At 37.8% G+C, this 17,817-nt stretch overlaps 1 protein-coding gene across 1 annotated transcript in view; it reads right to left on the bottom strand.

Annotated features, from left to right (window-relative positions):
* LOC148414927 (sodium channel protein type 2 subunit alpha-like) overlaps positions 1-17,810 on the bottom strand; it is a 39,055-nt gene extending 21,245 nt beyond the window's left edge. The window contains exons 1-14 of the mRNA XM_088430382.1: positions 17,500-17,810; positions 13,235-13,541; positions 12,086-12,204; positions 11,105-11,194; positions 8,598-8,726; positions 7,574-7,665; positions 7,239-7,481; positions 7,037-7,100; positions 1,884-2,025; positions 1,369-1,566; positions 1,108-1,290; positions 640-1,011; positions 429-558; positions 59-297 (exon numbers count right to left, since the gene is read on the bottom strand). Of these exons, the coding sequence (XP_088286508.1) occupies positions 59-297; positions 429-558; positions 640-1,011; positions 1,108-1,290; positions 1,369-1,566; positions 1,884-2,025; positions 7,037-7,100; positions 7,239-7,481; positions 7,574-7,665; positions 8,598-8,726; positions 11,105-11,194; positions 12,086-12,204; positions 13,235-13,501 (2,268 nt within the window). The 5' untranslated portion in view covers positions 13,502-13,541; positions 17,500-17,810. The remainder of the gene's footprint in view (positions 1-58; positions 298-428; positions 559-639; positions 1,012-1,107; positions 1,291-1,368; positions 1,567-1,883; positions 2,026-7,036; positions 7,101-7,238; positions 7,482-7,573; positions 7,666-8,597; positions 8,727-11,104; positions 11,195-12,085; positions 12,205-13,234; positions 13,542-17,499) is intronic.
* Between the last annotated feature and the right edge of the window lie 7 nt (positions 17,811-17,817).

The raw sequence follows: 17,817 nt of genomic DNA, 5'->3' as shown, positions 1-17,817 counted from the left end.
TTTGATTGAAAGTGCAATGCCCACCAGTCATTACACCGTCCCCCAAAAATGTCCTCACCAGATTTCCTACTGAGAGCATGGTGTTGAACTCTTCAGTCATAGGGTAGTGTTCCAGGGCCATGAAGAGTGTGTTCAGCACAATACATATGGTGATGCCAAGGTCAAGGAAAGGATCCATCACCATCAATTTCACCCACTCCTTAAGTTTCAGCCACCAGATGCAGCAGTCCCAAACCAGGTACTTCTTGGCAAAGGTGTACCAACAGGGGTGGCACTTTTGTCTGGACTCCTCCAGCTCTGCAAAAACAGATCAAACCCACATTTAAATAACTTTCGTCATGATACAGGATTACCGATGGCCAACATTGGAACATTTTTACTGCATGCTGGTCCTGGAGAGAATGATGGGTGGCTTTCTTAAAACTAACCATCCATGGCATCACTGAAAAAGCTGACAGAACTTAGTCCTCTTTTTCTGTGCACAGGAGGGCGTTCGGTCACAGTTGGGGATGGCTGAAGGAGAGGTCTTTGGACGTTATCACCTTCATTGGTGGGCTTCTGTGGGAAAGATATTAATAATGACAATAAAAAGCAGATTTTTTAACATACTGGTGCTAAAAGAAAACATTAAATGCTCACTGTGTCCTCCTTGATCCTTTCCATGCTGTAAGCAGGGAGGGAGCTAAGTGTGTGAGATCCTGCTGTCGTGATTCCATTGTGGTCTAATGAAATGTTGAGCCGTCCATTTACTGTGAGACTCGGGGAGAAGACTTGGGAGCAGTGGCTCCTCACACTGCCTGCTCTCCTCTTCCAGTGTGTTGCAGTTGAACTGGTGCGGCTTCTGAATGCATCCCCATGGATGCTGTACTCATCATCCCCAAAGTCAGCCTCTGAGTTGTTGCGCACCCTAAATGCGCTGAAGATGCTGTTCTGGCTTCCTCTTCTAGTGCTCAGTGGGTGAGAGGAGAGAGTGGCCAGAAGAGGGTGGGCTGGCAAGGGAGACAAAGGCGGCTGCAGAGACAGATACATTTGTTCCAATTATAAATGGGCGTTATAATTAATTACTGATCTTCTGGAATCCTGTCCAGCAATTGTTGCGTGCGGTACCTTTGGCTCGTCTAATAGATCAAGCTTCTCTTCAATGTCTGCGGCAGTTTCTTCTGATAATGTTCGGTGAGATCGCCTCCGCTTTGTGCTGCAGCGCCTCATACTTCCTAACTTTGAACAGAATGGAGACAACTGCGGGGACAAGATGGAGTCGGTCTCCTGCGCTTGCCTTTTTGCTGCCAGCTTCAGACAGAGAGTAAGTACATGAAAATCATAATTACATGCAAACCCTCTACTGTATACTGTTTGCTCGGGACATACTCTTTGCTCCCGACGGAGATGCTCCATGGCTATTTGAAACTCCCTCTCTTTCTGCCAGGCCTCAGCGATAGTCGCCTGATTCTGCTCCTCATAGGCCATAGCAACAACGGCCAATATCAAATTTACCAAGTAGAAAGAGCCCAGGAAGATAACCAGTACAAAGAACACCATGTAGGTCTTTCCAGCTGAGCGCAGAGTCTTGAGGATAGAAAACCACAAATATATTAAGAACAAAATGATCAGAACTCCAACATACGGACATGCGTTCAACTTTTTTCCTTAATTTCTGATTTGTAAGAAATGTATATTTTGATGAGCTAGATGTTTTGATAATAATAGTAAAAATTAGGCGGATAATGGATTGGATGGATGGATGAAAATGAGGCAGATGATGGATGGATGGAAACGTGATTTACTGTTAAAATTGTTGATTGCTGAAGTTTATTTTTTTTTCTTAGTAATTTAACAATTATTTTAATTACAGAATTATGATGAATTGAAAAGTGAGGTTGAACCTGATGAAATAGTTTTTCCCAGTAGTCTTGAGTCATGAGACGGAAAAGTGCTAGAAAAGCCCAGCCGAAAGTATCAAAGCTGGTGTAGCCATAATTTGGATTTCTTCCAACCTTTAGGCAGTCAAATCCTTCTGGACACTTCCTGTAATGGAAGTGTACAAACACATAGTCTGGATCAGCAAAGGCAGTGCACAATTAAATCAAAAGCATCTGGCATAGATCTAGCTGTGATAGCGTGTGCCACTGTAACAGGGTTAAAAACATCTCGAGTATCAACATTTAGCCTTGTGGCCTTTGACTCGGCAGCAGAAAAAAGCGTGTGACTCAGTAAGTCTATATCGCTGCTATCATCATCATTATTTCAACTGAGAAGGGCACTTGAAATTCATCCCACTCTGCTGCACTAAAATGCACCAGCGCAAAAGAGATTATATGCCAAGCCAGATGGATATCAAACAAACAAGAGGTTCAAACATTTTGCCGTTCGTTGCCTCCATTTTTTATCTTCATTGTCAGCGTGGTGGCATTACAGCAAATATTTAGGTCTGGCAGCGAAGACCGAGCCGGGCTGTCATGTCAATCTGAGTGCAGAATAATTTCATAATGACTGGGAAACAGCTGGGCAGAGAGTGCTGCTGTGAGAACAGCTGGACATCTCACCAACTACCAGCCGGCTGGCCAGTAACGGCAGTGAGGACAGTAACGGGTAGCGGCTTCATCATGTTATTATTATTATTATTATTATTATTATTATTATTATTATTATTGTTATTGTTATTGTTATTGTTATTATTATTATTATTATTATTATTATTATTATTATTATTATTATTATCTTTGCTTTGAGGTATACCATAGATTGCCTAACCTTTTAATACCCAAATGATTATGAAGGTAGTACTGCACATTAAGTGCCTCAGTGTGTTTGATTCAAGAGTGTTGAGACTTCAAAAGTAAGAGAGACAAAGGGTAAATAGTGGGCATTCTAAGGAGCAATTTAAAGTCTGTGCGGATTCCCTTGGTGTGACACTAAAGGTCAGCATTTTTTATTATTTTTAGTTTTAGTTTTAGTTTTTTAATTGTCCTTTGAAACAGACATCTAGCACCCTCTTGTCTCTCAGGGAATAAAGGGAGAAGTAATTTAGTATGTATACACATACATAGGCAACGAATATGAAGACAAATCTCACTTTCAGAAGACAAGCACACGAGAGCAAGGCATGCAACTTCTTTTAGACTTCAAAATGTAATCAGAATAAAATATTTTTCTAAACAACAGGACTGAGTCAACAAAGTTTTCATTTCCTTCACCAATACGCTTTGCCTGGCAGCGGCAACATGAAAAATAACCCTAACCGCAACCATACAGCTTCAATGCTTAGCTCAGGAAATCAAAATGAGCTAAGCTTCAGGACCATTCAATGCAACCACAAGTTTGTATTGAATGGTCCTGTTGGATTTGGGATCATGAGCACCTTCATCTAGTAATGTTTCACAGTGTATCACAAAATTAATTATATTTCTAACTGTGTCTTGCTTTGCAGTGAGATACAGTGTGAAGTAAACATGACTGTAACTACCCAGGAGACTAGCCTTAGATATTTGTTGTAAACTTGTGTAATTGATTAAAACAAAGGCTTTCAATTTGTTGCCGTACAAACAGGAGCCAAGCTGCTTGGCAGCAATATCTTTTTATTTCTTCAATGTGAAATCAATTGTCCTCAGCGTATGTGATCACCGATAAGTCCTACAAAACAAAACATCGCATGTTTTTTGTTATTGTTTTACTTTCAAGACAATGTCTAAGAATTGAATAGACACACAAAAGCACCTGCACACAGACGCGCACGTAAACACTTGCACCACTCACACACTATATAAATACAGCATACATACTGTATATAGCAATTGCTTGTTTATTTGTATACTTTTGTGCACACTTGGGCCTTTTGGTGTCTGTACAGGCTTGGCTGCGTGTGTTTGTGTCATCATACCCTATCCAAAGCTTTAATTTGGAAATCTACTCAGGGATTACTTGTTGGAATACACTCAAAAGATTAAGCATCCTCTATGTTTTACGTCCTCCATCCTGACCTGCTTAATATCTTGTCTCCACAGTCCGCCTTAGCAAGTTCCATCGAAATAATACTGCAGCTGATGATCATTTTGCTCATTCAATATATTAGGTAAGGAGTAATACACTGACAAAACCATTATGAGCCAGGGTTTGTGTTAAGTAAATGTTTCCCTCTTGAAAAACATGCATGTACTTTGGTTGCATGTAGAAACAAATCCTCATGGCATCATTTTTTTCATTTCCCCAAAAAGTTTGGGGAGTAAAATATGAAAACTGTTAAGACGTAAGCACAATCAACAAGAACAGCACCGAAGTAACTTGTAGGTAAACTGTAGAGCAGCTGGATTGGTCTGATCTTACTGACCTAAAATGATGTACTTTCCTCTTTAATGCCCTTAAGCGTATCTGCTTTTCCCTCTGAAATGAACACAAGTCACTGAGTCAGATTTTACTTCTTAGGAGATTAAGTCCCTGCGCTTTTTTGGAGGATAGGTGAGTGAGGTTGGGGGATTAAAAACAACAGCGTTCAGGCCCGACTGATCCCCATGGAAACAGGGGAATAACCTCCGACACCATGCCTAAAATAATTACTGATCAAAACAGCCGTGCAGTTGTGTATATGAACTGACAACTTAGTTTTGAATGTTCAACAAGCTCCCTATTCAGGCTCAACATGCCTGTCAATTGTTTTCAAAGACAAAGGATTCATTTTATTTGGTTCTCCATTGTGGTTTTCTACACACTTTTCTCTACATATTTTTAAGAAAGTTGAATGACAAAGCATTGCCTGCACAGTTTATAAATCTTTCATGATGACAACTGTTTAACTATACAATATATCCATTTTGTTCTCTTTATATTTTCTGTGAGCTTTTACTGTACAGGAAAATAATATATGATTTAGTAATAAAAACTGTACCCACATGTGTTTTTAATTTCGCTGGTGAATGGATTGAATTGACCTTTTGTCAGTGTTGATAAAACTAAGAGTGACTCAGATGCTCTCGCATGTGACCAAAAAAAATGATGCTCATTTAAGGATAGACAATGGAAGGAAGGATCAGCTGTCAACGCGTTCATTTCATGTCTCTGGCCCATCCTTGCAAGTATGACTGTGTGCATATAATCGTATTCTAATACAGAAAGTGAAACAAAGATATGTTTGGATTCAGTTATTCTTGATAAACCATATCTATTTTTTTCTTCTGAGTACCACAGGTACACTTTAAATGGTACTTGAAGTTACTGCAGTGGAACATTTTATTCTCCATATTTTTGAACTTCTGTTGAAGCCTTGTAATTGTTTTTTTTTTTTTTTATTGTATTTCAATGCACAGTATTCTATTAATCAATCACTGTTAGCTGTTAATATTTTAGATACGTTTCTGAGCTAATATTTTTTTTTATCAATTTTGAATGCATATCATGCTGTGTTGTTTACATTTTTTTCTTTTAGAATAAATTAAATGCACAATACAATAACACTGGATAAAATTGATGCTCTACATCATAGCATGCTTATCAATATTTTGCATTTTGATAATTTATATACAATATAAATCTGCATTTAGATGACAGAACACTTATTCACAAGAATCAAGAACAAAATGGACACATACCAATGCACCTATACATACACACATACACAAATGACTCCGAATGAGACTTGAAGCCACGTTCTTTGAAGGTAAGAAAATGGAGCAAAACGTTGGAAGACTTTGGTGCACCACAGTTTTACATCATCCACAAGTAGGGATGTTCTATGAACTTCTTCTACTTTGTACACGGCAATCTCCTAAAATCGACTCTACTGAGTCCTCTGCACTCTTCTCTACCCTGAATTTGAATGAACTGGGCGGGAGAGGTTCATTGAATGGTCAACAAATCAGCTGCGCTTCCTACCACAACAACGCAAGTGCCCCCTTCAACATACGCTTGTCTACAAAAAAACACACACACACACACACACACACACAAAGAAAACTCCATCGCTGCACACAGTTAGAATGTGTGTTTTGCACAAATTGTCAAAAATAGGATCCTTGTACTAAAATTATATGGATGAAAATGAAAGCAGTTGTGTTATTTCTTGTTAACCTGGCAAATGTTCAAGACTAATGACCATGAAATAAGGGAAATACTACAGTGCATGTGTTCAAACACTTTATGAGGAAAAAATCATTCTCCTCATTCTTTGTCTTTCCCACTATCATTAACAAAAAAGGCTTCAGTCACAGAAGGCATTTGTTAAAGCTGGAATTCAGATTGACACAGATGGGTATTTAGTTCAGTATAACCCCTGAACTGGGCCTGGCATGGGTCGAGTCATCCTGTTGTGCTTGTTTCAAAAGCATTTGCAGATTTATAGGATTATTTCGTATGTAGGCTGAGTAGCAATATTTGGATGGTATCACATATTTCCTTTGACAGGCACTGTGTGACACCAGATACAAAGTCCTTCACTGCAAATAGAACCTTTGCACATGTTTACCAAATTCTTATCACATATCCCCTTCATTTGTAATTCATTATAAATCAGATGTTTTTGGTCCAATCTATTTATTGTGGTGCTATTATGTCTGATGCAAATGTAAGAAATCAAACTGCATCACATCCCTTGAGGAAGAATAGCAACAGAGTATCAATCAATCCGGTGAGCCAGTGATACAGTCCACTCTGGTTCAACCTCATCACTACGTAGGGCTTTTGAGATGATGAAATCTCCAAAGACCCCTCTCTCCCTCCAGCTGGCAACACCATTCCTCTCAGTGCAGGGTGCCAGTGGCACTAGGGTGATAATCCACACTGCATGTCGTCTTGTGCACAGCCTCTCACACGCTACAGCACTCCCTCACAATCTGCCCCCTCCTTCTGATGGGACAGCTTCTCTATACATTATGTCATGACTAAAATATAGAACCACATCAGCTTGTCTTTGTTTCTCTTTGTGCCGGTCCTGTAAAGACTATTTGCACCAAGCCTGGGGCACGTAAACATGACATGCATGTGATCAAAAGCTACTAGATGTTTTAGTGTTATATAACAGCATGCAGATGATTGACGAGAAGCAACTTACCCTGCATCACTGCCATAGCCACATATCAAAGCATCTTTTGCTCCTTCAACTTTGTAAAAATTATCTACAGGAAATGGGAACAAGAACAGTATTCTCATAAATGCCATAATTGAGGATATATATATGGTATATAAGTACCAGCTGTATGCCCCCTCCCCCAAAAAAACAACCAAACAAACAAACAAAAACAATCTGGACTGACCTTCACAAGTAAGAAAGTCCTCCATGGAGTTCCAGGTTCTGTTGTTGCAGGTGAAAGACATATTTGGACTATAGGAAGAGTTGATGCAGTGTGTGAGGCTGCGAACACACTTTTGTCGCAAAAGCCCCATGAAAAGCTGCAGGCCGATCAAAGCGAATACACTGAGGCAAAATACAGTCAGGATCATCACATCAGCTAGCTTCTTCACAGACTGAATCAAAGCTCCTACAATGGTCTTCAGACCTGCAGAAATGAGATGATTATACAAGAGCTTCAAACATTCTCTCAATCCTAGACTGGGAACAGATGTGAGACAAATTTGAGATTTGTATTACCTGGTATAACTGAGATGGTTTTTAGAGCTCGTAGCACTCTGAAGGTTCTTAGTGCAGAGACATTTCCGAGGTCTATAAATTCTGTCACATATCTGGGATTTCGTGAAAGGACAAAAGTGATTTTACATTTTATGTACATACAACAGTCTTTTGTTCAAATAATTAAATCCTACAGTGTCATTTAAAGTAACGGTACACTTGTTTAGCAATTTTCATCCGTAAAACCTGTTTTCTATAATTAGTTTACTAGTTACATTTTGTTTTGTGTACAATTAATACTTTTAAAACACAATGTGCCATTTGCTGTTGACTGAAATGACATCCCAGACGCTCAAATCTCAGGTAACGACCAACCACGACTCACCTTTTTTCTGGTTTTAATCATGTGATATTCACAAGGTGAGCCTCGAGTGGTAATTATCTGAGCACTAAACATTGTGATGCCATTTTCAGTTGGCAGCAAGTAAAAAATGTGTGTGTAAGGATATAAATAGTAAATGAAACATCATTTAGCCATCAAATTATAAAGAAGGTAATAGCTTTTTGCTGTTGAAAATGGCTAAATAATTTTACTATATCTATAACAACGGAGTCTATGAATACTGTTTGTTTTTGGGACTTCAGATAATTCACCAATGTTCATTTTTCTACTGTATGGCAGCGAATAATAACAATTGAACTTCTTTCACTCAATGGCAAAGGTCCACATAGCCTATCAATATGCTGCCATTCATGCGATAGAATAATAGGTTAACGTTGAACTAAACAGCAGCTTAAAGGAATTGTGTTCCTGAGCTGAGAAATGAGGGTCCAACATTTATTGCTTTGCCTCTGAATTTCTGAAGGCTGTCATCATCCGCATCACCTTTCCAAAGCCATGGCAAGACCAATTAAGAATTCAAAGATCATGCCATTTCGGATTGGCATAATATATACAATGTAGGACCTTAAGACAGAATTGTTTTACGGTCACTGATACGGTGCAATAAAACCTGATTTTAAAAAAAACAACAATTTTACTTACGCCATAACAATAACGGTGAAGTCCAGCCAGTTCCACGGGTCTCTCAAAAAGGTGAAAGGAACAATGCAGAATCCTCGAGCAAGTATCTTTATTGCTGACTCGAAAGTGTATATGGCAGTGAAAGTATATCTGAAAAAAAGTTCGAACAGAAATTTAAAAAAAATGGCATGCGGTTTTATAAATAATTTCAATGCAGCATAAAAGAGACACACAGGGCCCTAATTTCATGCAGAGTGATAGTATGGTGTGGTGTACAATTTAAATGTGCACCTGGGTGGCGTATTCTCTCTTTTGGTAATTCGATAGACTTTGTGCATGGTAGAATTGGGCATGGCGGTGCATTTGCACCGCTCTGGGCCTTAGTATGACTGAACCAGGCGAGTCCCAGCCAACCCTGACGTTATCACTCATTTGCATTAGGAATCAGGGCGTGGGCAGCGCACACAAAGTGCAGCGTTGTACAAGTGCATGTAGACTCGCTGGTATGCATGGCGCAATGGTGTAGGTACACACAACTGTTTGCCTCTGTGGACGATGACCAGAGATGGGAAATCCAGGTCCAGAAAGTAAAAACCCTGCCACAGTTTGACTTGAGGCGCACGTGCATTTCATCAACTTGCAGTCAAATGAGGTCGTTAACTTACCTGCTAAAGGAAAGCACATGTGGCTAAAGCCAAATTGTGGCAGGGTTTGTACTCTCTGGACCTGATTTGATGATGACTGTGCATGAGACATTTGCAGAGTGCCTTGCAAACATACACCCACCCACCCAATAGTTGTGTTGCGCTGGTCACGGCATGCCATTCAAATATTTCTAAAATGATAATGATCATAATTCATTAATTTAACTGATGTCATTCCGATTTTGTTTTTGTTTACAGTAATTTGATTTTAACATTTTTACAAATTTCTATATTATCCATCCATCCTTTTTCTATAGCCGCATTTACGGTCACTGGCGTGCTGTTGCCCATCCCAGCAGTCTTCGGGCAGTAGGCAGAGACACCCAGAACTGGTTGCCGGCCAGTTGCAGGGCACACAAAGACAACCACCATTCACACTAACAATCACACTCGAGCACAATTTAGAGCGTCCAATATACCTTCTATGTATGTTTTTGGAAAGTGGGAGGAAGCCGGAGTGCCTGGAAGAAACCCACACGGGCACAGGAAGAGCATGCAAACTCCAGACAGGAAGACCGGAGTGAGCTGAAATTGAACCCAGGACCTCCTGTGAGGCGGACCTGCTAACAACTAACCATCATTTATACATAATTGTACAACAAACAATTCAAGAGGATTATCCCTCTGTTGTCAAATGTAGGCCGCATTCGGTCTTGCTTGATCGCCCGCCCCCTCTCGCTGGTTATAAAGTCACATGGTTGCTATTAGAATATATATTTTTTAAATGATCCATCCACTCATCCATCCATCCATCATCCATCCTTTACTATAATTCACCCACGCATGTGCACGTGTTTCACATGGAGCCAATGGACGCCAGTCAACCAAAATACGACCCACGATTACGGCCGACAATTGCTGCATACTAATGACTGACTGAAACAAACTGATGAAAATACAGAAATAATTAATATGCATAGCAACAAAATTTTGGAGAAGAATGACCAAATGTGTGAGCATTGAGCACAATTTGATTTTTTTTGTGGTCGAAATTATTTTTTAAAAACCGTATTTATCTATTCATTAACTATTTCATATGTAATTTGATTAATAAAATCAATTAATAAATATAATACTTGATTAAACGTTCACGTTCACCTAAATGTCCTTATTCCGCTGCGAGATAGCAGACCATTCATTCATCTAATCTCAATCCCAGCAAAATTTGAAATATAAATCCATCAACACTCTCGCTCTCTCCTTCAAATGTGTTTCGATATAGTGACTCTAGTTTGAAGTGGTTTAGAACTACACTTTTTCATAATAAAGGCTCCAAAGGCTGCTAAAAAGAGAAAATTGAAAAATCACACTTTTGACCGATATTATGAAACAGAGCACGGTGAATCTAATGTTGTGGCCGTGTTTTTCACAATAGTGTCATTGAATTCTTTCAGTATTTACTAGACAGATGAAAGTTGCCAGCATTTTTTCAGCAAACACACTAAAAAGCAGAGCGTTTTTTTCTTTTTTTGCGCAAAGCAATGAAATGGAATCTATATGTAAAGTGATATTATCTTTGGCAGGCAAAACTGCATGCACAACATGCTTGTAAACAGCTCAATCCTCTGCAACATCAGGCATGGCTGAGTAATAGATTGACCACTTTCATTACATATCACAATATAAGATTCTTAACAGTGTATGCGACATACAGCATGCATCATACATCATGTATTGTACATACACAATTCTTCAGTTACACCTGGGCACAGCTCTACATTAGGACATACAACATTTTAATTTGTTATTGTGTTTTAGCATGAGGAGATACTTGTAAGTTTTTTTTAGTGTAAAGAGACAATTTATAATGCTGTTAACACTTACTCTAGATGCTTGGTCCATGGTGCTGGGTCAGACATTGCCATGAAAAAACAGTTGGTCAGAATGGTGAACATGATGAATAGGCTGAACAATGTGGGAAATTAGTTAAGGAATGTCTCTTGGGAAATACACAATTAATAACACAAATATATTAAGTATTACACAAATAACATAGAAACAATGTTTTAATCCTATTGAACACATCTCTCCATTAGGACAAACCTATAAACCACAGTGTGTGCCAATGGCATTAATACTGTACAATAAATGCAGCTTAGAGTAGGTAAACTAGATTCACGATATCAAACCAAGGGAATGATTTTATTTTACCCTTGTAGATAAATGATACAGCTTAAAAAAAAAAAAAAAAACTACAGACAAACCAGTTCCAATGCTGAGGTAATATATAGTTAACTATGCATATTTTTTAGCCATGGTTTTAAATCGTTTTATATTTTGTATTTGAAATATACTGCAAAAGGGAAAGCTACCCTGACATAAAGTTCTCTTTTCTGCCTGATAAATAATAGGCAGCTGTCATGATGCAAAAATCTTGCTCTTTTTTCATATCAGAGATTAAAAGAGGGATCTCAGAGGGGATTTGTTTTGTGATGCCAGAGGACTGTCATAAAGCTGTATCAAAAAGCTAACTTTGGAAAAAAGCAATCACTGACATTCACAGAGTAGTTAGAATTATTAGGAATTGGCTTATTTACAATCATAAATGGGACATTTGGCCCTATGACATTTTATTGAATTGCACTTTATCGTACAATATAAACAGAATGAGATATAACCCATAGTTAGACCCTTTTGAAATCATATTATTGTTTGATCCGACAAGGCGTCTTTTTCTGTTACTGTCATGCGTGATATTTGAACCCCGACTTATATTTTGTCATCAAAATTCATTTGTAATCATTTAAAACCTGAATTGACATCCATTATAATGCAATGCATTTTCCCACAAAACAAAAAGGATATGAATGGACTAAAACTTTGATGGCAATTGATCTGATGAAGTGGAATGGGCTGAATATGTAAAGAGCTGACGTGGCACTGAATCTGAAGATAGCCTTCCCTTTGTTTAGAACTATAAAAGTCTGCAAAGAGAAAAAACAAAGCAAAAGAGACAGAGATCATTACTCATCTGTTATCAAAATGATGTAATCAGTAGACACGCCATAGATCTTCTGTATGTGCATCTGCGTATTTTAAACTATGAATAATCAGGGCTCTCCATCGGAATCAACTTCACCAATGGCACTTTTGCTTGCAAGAAATTATTTAAGAGCTCTACCAGAGGAGATAATGGAGGCAACTTCATAGCAAAGCAGCCTGAAACCTCCCCCCAACAGATGTGGCTTTTTTTATAAATATATTTTGTCATCTGTGGATAATCCATAAGCAGCCATTAACGGCTCAGATTTGTCAACAAAGCAAGTCACAAAAAAAAAAAAAAACATTGTAGAATGTGACTTAGGCACTCTTGTTTTAATGAAACACCTGTAAATTACTTTCCAGAGGTTTTTTTTTTTTTTTACATTTGGTGTGAGAAAAAAAAAAAAACTTTGAGACCTCTATTGTTGATCATAATACATGCTGGGAAAGTGACGGTCCTCAGATTTGTTAATGCAATTTTCCCAAGTGAAAAAGGGAAATTATAGTAGTCAGTTCACCATCATAAAAAATAAACTTAATATTTTAACATTATAATTGGGTCCTTCATGGATGATTAAGATCCAAACCTTAGAAGCATTTATTTACCTCTTAAATATCAGCCAAAATACAGACAGTAAAACATTAGAAGTTCCACTATAACATTATTTTGAAATAAATCAAGCAATGTTTAAGAATAAATATAATATAATTACACAAAAAGAATAGCATCCTATTTAATGTTTTGCACATATTTTTGGCATTGTAGTTATAACTATCTTCTTGTATTCTCCGTTTTTGTTGCTTGTCAGTGTGTGTTTTATTTCCTAAGTTTTTTAGCAATTTAGTTTTCAGTTAACCAAGCATGAAAGCATATTTTTAGAGGCCTCGCCTTCTCAAGTTCCTAGGCGGAAAATGGCACCCAGTACATCTTCAGTTTCAATTTAGTATACAATTGCCACAAACAGTGCTTACCCTCTTGTTCTTGAAGTAAAACGGGTCGATGTCTTCCAGCGGCACCCCGACAAGTTCTGAAGGGATGTCCCCAAAGATGCGCGGCAGCTGCTTGCCTGCCTCCAGGTCGACTCTGGGTTTGGATGAGTCCACGTTCTTGTGGGCTTCCTTGCAAACCTTGGCGTTCTTGGCCTGCTCCTCTGCGATCCGCTGCTCCAAGGCAGCCAAGGATTCACGAGTAAACAGCCGCAAGCTGTCAGGACCCGTTGGTAACAGCATGGCTGCCATCTTTTCATCCTGATTCTTCTGTACTTGAATTTACTTACAGCTAGTGGTGGGCAAGAAAGGGAAGAGGCAGTGAAATGAAATGAAAGAGTGTAAATGTTGAGTTATAAAGTAAGAGACAAAATGCCACATTAAACTCTTTAAAAACTCTGAAACTAATTTCTTGTTCACAGCACGACAACAATCAGTCCCCAAGAGCAAAACACAGGGACAAGCAGTCACTACTCTAGTCAACTGCCACCCCAACTAACCAGACGGTGCAACACACCAGGGTGTAGTGTAAACAACACAAAATTAGTTGGTAGGACTGGCCAAAATTAGCTGTGTAGTATAACCACAATGTATTATTTTGCATCCTTATTTCACATTTTGTACTTCACTAATTGAAATGGATAACTTTCAATGAACTGTGTACATTTTCACAGAGTTTATGAACACAAAATTAATTAGGAGCAACAGCAATGCTTTAACTTTGCTAGGTTCATCCGATTTTCACTTAACAATGTGCCGACATTAAGTTACCTGTAATGTATGTGCAAGCACAGTGATCAGCTACTTGTAAGAAGACTTAGCCTCATACTAATTGCCAATTTGCATTCTTTTCTCCTCATTTATCACAATACAGAAATACATATCAAACTGAGAAAAAAAAATCTCATTAGCACAAATTAGCATTGAGTCCCATAGCCTCTTAGTAAGTGGAGGCCTTGCTAACCACAGAAATGAATTGGAGGGCCCATTCAATCGAAAACAGCTCCCCGTGTCCAAATAAGCAAGAAACTCATTTAATCACAGTGTTTAGCTTGACTTACATGTACTTCGCATGATTCTTGGTAACAGCTTTTGAAAGAGAAGTTTCCTTTAATATTAACAGAGAAATAACAAAGCCCTGAGAGTTTTCCATCATCTTCTGTCCTGAATGCATTGATCCTGTCACACATCAGCCAGACGCTAGTTATCTGCTTTCTCTTGATCTGCTTATTTTAGCCCAGGTTGATCTCAGATCAGCGTGTCTCACATCGTGAATCCAGTGCTTTCACATTTCCTATCCCAATAAATAGGACAAGTTCCTCGTGCAGCATCAAAGATGATTAGTGGGTTCAAAGTTTTTGACGTTATAATGTATGTATCATCTATGTAGTATCTACAATAAAAAGCATAGGAAGGATATTTTTGAAAGAGAATTGACTCAAATTGCATGCCAGATTAATTGTGGCTGAGATAGTATTAAAAACTGCAGGGTGAAACATGAATGAAATTAAATTCACAAAACGGACAGCTGTGTTATGCTCATCATCATTCCGAATAATTATGATAATTGGATTCAAAATAGAGCAGAGCCCTGGACAGGAACCTTGCTTACACAAAGACGCACAGTTTTGTTATGTGACCTTTTGCAGTTCTCTTTGAAACAGATTTGGTGAAACTAATGTCTCCTAGAGCCCTGCTATTGGCTGGCAAACAGCTCAGGGTGTCCCCTGTCAGCTGGGATAGGCACCAGCAAGCCTGCGACTCTTGTGAGGAGAAGCGACAATAGAAAATGAATGGGTGGATGGATGGATGGATGTCTCCTTGAGTCATTTATTCACAGAAGTGTTTGCTCCTAAGATATTATCTTGTTTGGTTATAAAGTTGCAACTGTTTAAATGTATTATTTTACACTATGGATTTCCAGGGATGGGTGATAACGCTTGATTACATGACACAGGATAACTGACTTTATTATTATTATTATTATTATTATTATTATTATTATTATTATTATTATTATTATTATTGTTTTGTTGTTGTTGTTAATAATAATAATAATAATAATATTTCCCAGTCTCTATTTCCCATTGAATACCATAGATGTGTGATGTCAAGTCGAAAGAAACACAGTATGAATAACAATTTGAATAACTGCATGAGAAATATGCTTTTGTCATGTATGACTAAACAGGTCTACTAACACAACTTAGTTATATTAATTGAAAAAAGCTAAGAATAATCAACTGTTTGTGGTGCACATTTAAAAAAAAACAATCTTTCCATCAGTCATTTGTGCTAACTATAGCTTCACCCTTAAATATCCACCACCCTCCCTCCCCGCCCCTCTCCCCACATTAACACCAATGCTCTGCCCTTAAACATATGTTCATATTTTTTTACAGTTATCAAATGTGGTGCCCACTTCACATTTCAGTCATGCATGGAGCAGCTATCAGTCTCAAACGCTTTTGAAAAAAGTACATTTATAAAAATGCTTTACACATTGAAATCTGAATTGGATCAACTTTCCCAAAATAGTTTAGTGAGGTAAAAATATATCTGAAAACTGAGATTAGCGAGGATAATCACACCACATATCAGGACTTGGAGGTTCTGTATGAGTGAAAAGTATCTCCCAATTTTAACATTTTTCAAATGTATTAATAATAATATTTTTTCTAATACATTTTATATGTTACATGATGTATAGCAATTAAATCTATGTTGTGTTTCTTCAGATTATTTTGTTTGAAATTCGCAAGGATAAAATATGGCTGGATTCCGAACACTACAGGAATGTTCCCAGATAGAGGCACATTAAAATCTTTGGAGATCTGCTGCAAAGTGCAAAGATAGGACAATTAAAGGGAGATATGCACAAATTTATACTAAGATGATCAAGAATTGACATGCAAAATACTTCGCCACAGGATCTGTGGCTAATACTTGAAGAAACTGAGCATGTTCCTATATGGCTAGACATCCAGCCGCTTTCAAATTTCCAACAAAATAATCAATCTGACAAAATAAATAGATAAATAAATAAAAAACAGCATATGGTATATGAAAATTTGTTCTATATTTTCTCTTGGGTGTTTTCTTTCTATTTCCTTCTTATACAATCCAGAAAATACCTAAAAATAACACAGCAGAAGCCACTATTTTTATTTTGCTATTTTTTGTTCCATTAGAAAAAAAAAACCTACATTTTTCCTGTTGTCTCTTCGAACCCATCATGCTTTAAATCACACTAAACATGAAATGTATGTCCATTAATAAAGTAGTTATGAAAACAACATATTTTGCTTTACAGTGAGGGGCTTGTGTTCATTTGTTGCTTACTGGAATGGACAATTTGTTCAGATTATTTTTTTTTTCATGTGACAGATGAAATAAACACTTCTCCATCGTGAATTGAGGTTTCTTTGTGATCCTGCCTGTCTTGTGTCATGCAACCCTCTTAAGTATTTAAAATTATAGGGAGTGCAGCATGTGTGCGTGTTTTGGCATATTCACATTTTGACATTTTTGTACCTGGACTTTCACCTTGTTTGTTGTGCATATATGTATTATAATTTTAATCAGATGTGAGATAATACATTTAAAAAAATACTTTGACCTACTTAGATTGAAATTTCAATGTTATGGACAACATGGAGCCAATCTGAACAGGAATGGCATTCAAATTGCTGACCTGGCACAAATGTACACATCCTTCTGAGCAAAGTTGAATATGACCAGCACTGTGACTGACCAACTGATGACCTACTTCTTTATCAAAAAACCTCTCAATGTAATTGCAGTAGCTACATGCTTATAGAACGTAAAGACTTGCATAATCAGACCACATTTGGCATCAGAAAAGAACAGGGACAAATAGTTAAAAGACAAACTGACATTTTACGTTTCACTATTTGAATAAAGAAAAGGCAAGCTCGTCAAATCTGGATATAATAGTTATACTGTTGTATAGCAGTTATCCCTGAGGCATTATGTAGTTACATGACACATAAAATGAAAGAGGGTCCACACACTTCACAGTATACCATCAGACGCTCTTGATCGTACAGTGGATGTTGTTAACCATTATCCATTCATAACTTGAAATTATCCATAAATTCTCATACTTTTACTCTGGGACAAAATATAGTACTGTCTTGATTAATATTAAAAATCGGATAGCCTATCATAATTGTTTTACATATGCAGTCATGATGAAAGTAACAAAAGGAACAAAGCATTTCACTTACCAATGAAACTCTGAGATTTAAAACATCATTTCCAGAGTCAAATTGTAGTGTTTTCAGAAGAGGTACAAGCCAAACCCACGGTGAAAAATCCATGACTACTGTTTTTTAAGGGGTTATTCCGCTTCACCAAAATTCCAGAAAGCAGGACAGAGGAGTTCGTGTGCAATCCACAGTTTGGCGGTCAAAAGTAACTTCTAGACTGCCAGTGCATTAATCACCTTATGATGGGCATATTGAAACCAGCCACGTGCGCAATGCCCATGTTTTCCTGTTCCCTTCCATTCGACTGCTACTTCTGCAGACAGTCATCACAGAAGT

Source organism: Hippichthys cyanospilos, chromosome 12 (assembly GCF_059441005.1).
Source record: "Hippichthys cyanospilos isolate Australia breed blue-spotted pipefish chromosome 12, RoL_Hcya_1.0, whole genome shotgun sequence".
In the NCBI taxonomy this organism is placed as follows: Eukaryota; Metazoa; Chordata; class Actinopteri; order Syngnathiformes; family Syngnathidae; genus Hippichthys; species Hippichthys cyanospilos.
This window is presented reverse-complemented; position numbering and strand designations above follow the sequence as displayed.